This window comes from Rhincodon typus, chromosome 47, assembly GCF_021869965.1.
Source record: "Rhincodon typus isolate 14 chromosome 47, sRhiTyp1.1, whole genome shotgun sequence".
NCBI classification, from domain to species: domain Eukaryota; kingdom Metazoa; phylum Chordata; class Chondrichthyes; order Orectolobiformes; family Rhincodontidae; genus Rhincodon; species Rhincodon typus.
The window spans coordinates 9,164,088-9,171,618 of NC_063378.1; the positions used below are offsets into that span (position 1 = coordinate 9,164,088).

The 7,531-nt window shown below is 50.9% G+C and overlaps 1 protein-coding gene across 1 annotated transcript in view; it reads right to left on the reverse strand.

The window, feature by feature from the left end:
• Window positions 1-5,429: 5,429 nt before the first annotated feature.
• Window positions 5,430-7,531, reverse strand: part of upk1a (uroplakin 1a) — a 9,002-nt gene continuing 6,900 nt past the window's right edge. The window contains exon 6 of the mRNA XM_048620555.1: window positions 5,430-6,839. Within this exon, the coding sequence (XP_048476512.1) occupies window positions 6,795-6,839 (45 nt within the window). The 3' untranslated portion in view covers window positions 5,430-6,794. The remainder of the gene's footprint in view (window positions 6,840-7,531) is intronic.

The window sequence follows — 7,531 nt, forward strand, 5'->3', positions numbered from 1 at the left end:
GGCCGAGTGTGCCTGTCGTCATTCCCGGGAAGACCCTCTGCCTTCTCGGGGCCGTAGACCCGTGGCAGACATTCCGGGGGATGGGCCACCCCTGTCTGCCCACTCCCGGAGCCGCTCAGAGCCTGCTGTCCGAGTCCCTCCACCACCAGGCATAGCCCCTAACCCCCAGGCACACTCTGAGTATCTGCCCCTTAACCCTTATCCACCGGATTATAGCCGTGGCCTGGGGCGATTCCGGGGGGACCCACAGGGGCTGAGGCGATGCCAGGGTCCCCCACGGGTGTTCTCCCCCCCTCCCTTGGGCCGGCTGCAGGGTCTGGGTTACAGACCGCCCCAGGACAGTGTCTCCCCCAGACACCTGATCCGGACCCCCCTCTCTCACCGACCCGGCACCGTCCTCCTCTCCGGTCGCTATGCCAACCTCCCCCCCACTGCACTCCCCCACCTCGGCCTGTACCGGTCCTGCCGGGGAGGTTCCCAGAGGCAGGCAGAGCGTCCCCCTCCCTGGGGGCACCGAGGGGATGAGGCTGAGAGGAGTTTCTGCTGATATAGCTGCAGGGAGGGGAGGGGAGGGGAGGGGAGGGGAGCGGAGGGGGCTTCGATCTGAGCCTCATCACTGGGTCCGGGAAGGCACTACATTCCCCCTCACCTCCTCCCCCACCCCACCTCCTCAAGCTCACACCCCCACACACCCCGCGTCCTCCCACACCATCGGTACCCCCTGCACCCTCTCTCCATCTCACTCTCTATCTCTCTCTGTGTCTGTCTCCTCTGTCTTTCTCTCTCTGTCTCAAAAAACAAAGCACACTACAGCACAGGAACAGGCCCTTCGGCCCATTAGGACTGTGACACATGATCCCATTCTAAACTAAAACCCTTTTGCCTTTAGACTACCCATATCCTTCTATTCCCTGCCTCTTCATGTATCTGATAAGATGCCTCTTAAACGTTGCTATTGTATCCACCCCCTCCTCTGGCAGCTCATTCCAGGCACTTACCACCCTCTGTGTAAAATAACCTGCCTCTCACACCTCCTTTACACTTACCCCGCCCCATCACCTTAAACCTCTGTTCTCCAGTAATTGACATTTCTCCCCTGGGAAACAGACTCCAACCATCCTTTCTATCCCAGTGCCTCTCGTTATTTTGTAAACCTCTATCAGATCGCTCCCTCAGCCTTCGACATTCAAGTCAAAAGTTTGTCCAATCTCTCCTAATCGCTAATCTCCTTCAAATCAGGCAACATCCCGGTAAATTGTTTCTGAACCCTCTCCAAAGCTTCCACATTCTGTTGGGAGTGAGGCGACCAGAACTGGACACAATATTCCAAATGTGGCCTCACTTCAGTTCTATACAGCTGCAACACAACTTCCCAATTTTTATACTGTACGCCCCGACCGATGAAGGTTAACATGCCATACCCCTTCTTGACCAACTTATCCACTCGTGTTGCCCCTTTCAGGGAACTGTGGGCCTGTACGCCCAGATCCCTCTGTGTGTTGAGGCGATTGAGGGTTGTGCCATTTACTGTATACTTCCCTCCTGCATTAGACCGTTCAAAATGCATCACCTTGGAATTGTCCAGATTAAACTCCATCTGCCATTTCTCCGCCCAAGTCTCCAGCCTATCTCTATCCTGCTGGATCCTCTGGCAATCCTCCTCACTATCCGTCCCTCCCCCCAATCTTTGTCTCATCCGCAAACTTACTAACCAGGCTACCTACACTCTGCTCCAAATCATTTATATATATTGTACACCCCGGGGATCCCAGCACTGATCCCTGAGGAACACCACTGCTCATAGATCCCCGCTCAGAAAAACATCCTTCCACCGTTATTCTCTGTCTCCTGTGACCAAGCCAGTTCTGTATCCATTCTTTTTCCTCTCTCTCTGTCTCCCTCTTTTTCCCCTTCTCTGTCTCTCACCTTCCCGCTCTCACCTGCCTTTTGTCCTTACTATCCCTCTCGCCATTTCTCTTCCTGTCTCTTTTTCCGACTCTCCAATTCCATCTCTCGTTCTCTGACTCTTCCTCTCTCTCTGACTCCCTCCCCTCACTCCTCAATCTCTCTCTCTGTCTCCTCCCTCCCTCTCTCTTTGTCTCTCTCTGTTTCCTTCCTCTATCTCAGCATCTCTCTGTCCCCTTGCTCACTTTCCATCTCTCTCTCTTCTTTCTGTCTCTCTGTCTCCTCCCTATCTATCTCTCTGCCTATCTCCACCCTCTCCCTCTGTCTCCACCCTCTCTCTCTCCCCCTCTCTCTCCCCTTCTGTTCCCTCCCTCTCTCTCTACGTCTGTCTCCTCCCTCTCTCCTGCTTCTCTGTTTCCTCCCTCCCTGTCTCTCCACCTCCTCCTTCCCTCTCTCTCCTTCCCCCCTCTCCCTCTCTCTGTTTCAGTTTCCTCCCTCTCTCTCTGTCTCCTCCCTTTCTCTCCCTCCCTCAGTCTCATCCCTTGCTCCCTCTCTCCCTCTTTTTCCTCCCTAAATTTCCCTCTGTCTCTCTGTTTCTCTGTCTGTCTCTGTCACTTCCCTCACTCTCTCTCTGTCTCCTCCCTCCCTCTCCCTCTCTCTCACCGTCTCCTTCTTCCCTCACCCTCCCCCTCTCTCTGTCTCAGTTTCCTCCCTCGCTCCCTGTCTCCTCCATCCTTCTCTGTCTGTCTGTCTCTTCCCTATCGCTCTGTCTCCTCCCCCACTTCTCTCTCTCTCCCTGTCTCCTCCTTCCCTCTCTGTCTCCGTCTCCTCCCTACCCCTCTCTCTCTCTCTCCTTTTCTCGCTCTGTCTCCTCCCTCTCTCCCTCTCTCTCACTCTCCTCCCTCCCTCACCCTCCCCCTCTCTCTCTCCGTCTCCTCCCTCCCCCCCTCTCTCTCTCCCTTCCTCCCTCTCTGTCTCTGTCACAACAGTGACTATCTGCACATCAGACCCAGCATTAACCCCTCATCACTCAAAAACATCAACAAGATCACCCCCTCTCTTCCTCCAATACAGGAGAGAGGGCTTTACTCTGTTTCTAACCTTGTGCTGTCCCTGTCCAGGGAGTGTTCGATGGGGGGTACAGTGTGGAGGGAGCTTTACTCTGTATCTAACCCTGTGCTGTCCCTGTCCAGGGAGTGTTCGATGCGAGGCAGGGGGCGGAAAACAGTGTAGAGGGAGCTGAGGAACCAAGCCCGTTCCGACCAGTCATACAGAACATTGGTAGGAGCCAGTTCTGGTCTTCTCATTTAATCCACAGGATGGTCATGTGTCTGAAAACAGGGCAGTGAATGTACAGTCATCACAAACCAGTCCTATCCCTTCCTCTTTATCGTCCCTATTCTCTCCTCTAAACCCCCAGGGGTGACCTTACTGAAGGATCCGTGATCGGGGGAGGTGGGGGGGAAGCCAAAAGCACAGGGAGACCGTTTACATGCACACAACCTCCCCACACAGGCGGAGGGAACGTAGCTCCTCAGGCTGAGAGTGTTGAGGGGGCTGCTGGTATCATTGATGGGGTTGGACTGGGGTAGACAATTGTCTGGTTATCAGTGAGGCAGAGATTGTCTGAGGCATATGGGTTTAAAAGCAACGTCTCAGTAAAAAGGGAGAGATTGCCAGAGAGAGACACACACACACAGAGACAGAGACAGAATATTGTAGGGCAGGGTGGGTGCTGAATCATCAGGTTGCTGAGCCTCCGCCCAGATTCCTGGCCGGCTCCGTGACACCGTCACCGTCAGGCAGACACAGCCCCATTGTTAGCAGCAGCTCCCTGCAATACAGCCTGAGATGGCAAACACCACCATTACGTCGATTCTGACCCCTGGGAATGTCACTCACTGACAGGGTGTGGTGTGTCTCTCTCTCTCTCTCTCTCTCTCACACACTCACACACAAAAAACATATCCCATAACCAGTGTCTCCAAAGACAAACTGCGATTGACGTAGCACCTTCTACATGTAACATCCCCCGTGAGTTTAACCACACCTTCACTCTCACAAGAGCAACAACAAAATCGTTGTCGTCATCCTCTCAGCCCCAACCACACACACACAAGTGGGACAGACTGGTTCACAGGAGAGAATTACCAGGCACCCAGGGACAGAGCGATGGAGGTCGGGGTGGGGGGTAGAAATCACTGAGATAGGGAGGGGGTATAGGGGGTCTAGAGGAAGGATTTGGAGAGGAGGAGGAGAGTGTAAAGAGGGTGTTGCCCAAGCCGAGGGGGTGGGTGGCAGTGGTGTCATGGCAGTGGGACTGACATTGGAGGGGACAGTGCAGGAGGATGGGGAACAGAGCTGGTAGCTCCCTTGAGGGGTGACATCTTTTCCACATTTCCCCCCCCCCAACTAATGGAGCATCAAGCTGCCCCTGGGTTTGGGGGCGGGGGGTTAATGCTGACTGGAGCTCCGTATCCCTGAAACACATTTCCCACCTTCAGTGCTCTGGAGAGATTCCAGACTCTGATCGCAGAGTGATCTGGGAGGTCCAAGATAAAAAGTGCCCACAATCCCCGAAAGTATAGGGTTCAAATCTCCAATCCAGGCCCGCAATGCCACATTGCAAATTGGTTGTAGAACTCTTCCCTGAGGAAATGGTCAGTCAGGGCAAGTCACTTGCTGCTAGCGAGATGCCAGCATGTCCTGGAGGCTGGGACAATTGGAACTGGATCTCGAATGGCTGAGGCTGACCGGGATTTCCAAACCCCTACTCCAGCAACTGGGTGGGAGGGAATTACAAACTTGAAAATCAGGCCACAATGACAAGACAACATCAGTGACAAAAACAAAACAACTCTGGGAGTGTTGTCGAGAGGGATGAAGAAAATGCAAAAGCCAAAAAAATACCCAGTAAGGAAGTCTGCCATGTTAAATTGGTCTGGCCTTTGTGACTGTAAATATATTAACTGGGAGCAACAAAGCTGACCAGGCATTTGTGTGCATCTCTAACAGCCCTCTGCTCTGGATTAAAGAAAGAACAGTGTTGGCAAATGTGCTCACACCTCTGATCATCTCAAAAATATTATAAATAAAGGCTTGTCTCTTATGCGATGTCCAGTCAATCTAGTCTCTCTCACACCCACTGCACCCATCCCATTGGGCATGTCATCTCTTTAAAGATTTCCTGGCCCTGCTCCCCACACAAACAAACATTCAGTTTAAAAGGAAACAACTCTATTTTAGATAAACTACAGCAATGGTTCAGCGGGGTGGGGGGTGGTGCCAGAACAGCAGCTAGCAGGGATCCAGGTTCGATTCCAGCCTTGGGTGACTGTGCAAACTCTCCGTCTCTGCTTGGGTTTCCTCCCACAGTCCAAAGATGTGCACGTTTGGTGGATTAGCCATGGGAAATGCAGGATTACAGGGATAGGGTAGTTGGGTGGGATGCTCTTCAGAGGGTCAGTGCAGACTCAGTGGGCTGAATGCTTTGCTGTAGGGATTGTAATGATTCTACAAATAAGTCACTGGAAAAACTTTAATATTAGAGTAAAATATACAAAGGTTTGAACAGTGATACACAAGAGCAGCTGGCAACAAAAAAAAACACATTTCACAAAGAACAGTCCCAAATACAAGGTGGGGGTGTTCATTCGGTCACAGCTGACACTCTGTACCCTGCCTCTCATACAAAAAAATAATCAGCTCCCTGACAAACCCCCTTCACATACACACACAGGGGTCACTGTACAAATACACCTCGACCTTCCCCCCCCCAAAAAAAAGCTACAGTTCAAACAGATTAAAATATTGCAAATTAATGTCTTCAACATCACCAAATCACTCAGTATTAATGAATGGCTTGTCTAAGCCCCTCCATGATCCAGCCCGATTCGGCAGCGCTCTGGATATTAATCCAGCTCGCTCCGGGATGTAAAAGGGGCTGCAAACACAAGGCAAGTTCTTCAGTTTTTTTTTAAAAAAAGAAAAAAAAAGTGAGCCAGACTCCTCAGTAGGCAGCCAAAAATAATCAGGTAAAGATCACCACATCCTCCAGACTTTTAGTGGCTGGGAGGGGGTGCGTGGAAAGAGATAATCTAAGGATCAGAAACAGGGTCATTTTTTAAAAAAAAAAGTCAGGAGAGGGAAATGGAAAGTCACTTTGGAAGGAGAGACTGGGTTCTCTCTGCTGCACCCTCACACCACTCAGCCCGGTCAACATCCCAAAAATCCCGTACACCTCATGGAGTGAAATGGTTACTGGATCCCACACCCTGGGGAGGGAGTGGGTCTGGATAGACATGAATCAAACCCACTGGTTGTACCTAAACAAAACCACTGCGGATGCTTTTTAAAAAAAAGTCTGGAACTAAAACAGGGATTGCTGGAGAAACTCAGTAGGTCTGGCAGCGTCTGTGGAGAGAGAGAGAAAACAAAGTTAAGAGTCCAGTGCCTCTTCATCTGAAGGGTCACCAGGCTCGAAACGTTGGCTTTCTGCTTTCTCCCTCCACAGATGTGGCAAAGACCTGCCCAGTTCCTCCAGCAATTCCTATTTTAGTTTCTTCAGCAGTAACTGTTCAGATGCCTCATACACATCAGAAGGGTGGGATAGAGAAAAATAAATCAAATTGAATATCATGGAATCCCATTTCCCAGCAGTGTAATGGAGGGGTGGGAATACGAACTGTACACCACCAGTTAGTTAATAGTTTCTATAACAGAGTGTAGGATTGGTTAAAGGAGTCCAGTGAGGATTGGGAGCTTCTGTTTGCTGAACTCACTGAGGATTAGAGAGTCGAGATACAAACAAACATTCAGTTCATAAAGAGAAAGACAGTTGGGTTTTCTGCGCGCATTTGGACACAGAACGGTTGGCACACATCCAGGTTTCACAGAGTCGTCAGATAGTACATCGTCAGGAGCAGAAGCACAAACTGTAGTTAGACAGAAGAAGAGAGAGTTAGTCCAGTTTTACACAGTGGTCTATAAACAATTGTGTTTTCTCTCTCAATTCACTGGCCAGAACATATGGAATCAGAACTGGAGCAGGCTATTCAGCCCCTCGAATTGTCTGCCTAGGAATGGCATTGCGACTGATACTGAAAGATTCTTAAATCCATCAAAAATTCTCAGCCTTAATCCTGCTTAATGACTGAATCTCCACAGCCTGTCCTGTGGAGGTGAGATTTCCAAAAGATTCATCGAACCCCCTTGCCTTGTTCAGTGAATAATTTCCTCCCCATCTCATTGGCCTGCTCCAGATCTCAAGCTGGATTTCTCATTTTAGGGGCCAGTGGCCTGGGGTGGGGTGGAAAAGGAAGAAGAAACAGACACTACATGATGGGGTCCATTGCTCTGAGATTTCAGGCCCAGTTGCCTCAATCTCCCCTCAGACAGTCCCACCATCGCAGGGATTAATCTGTCAAACGTCTGTTGTGCACACTCATGGGAGGTCCAAATCTGTGTGTAAGGGAGTGGAACTGCAGACAATACTCCAGGTAAGGTTCCCCCACACACTCAGGAGGTACATTCCAGACCCGAGGGGATAGCAAGAACTGCAGATGCTGGAGTCAGAGTCAATATAGTGTGCAGCTGGAGGAACACAGCAGGTCAGGCAGCATCAGAG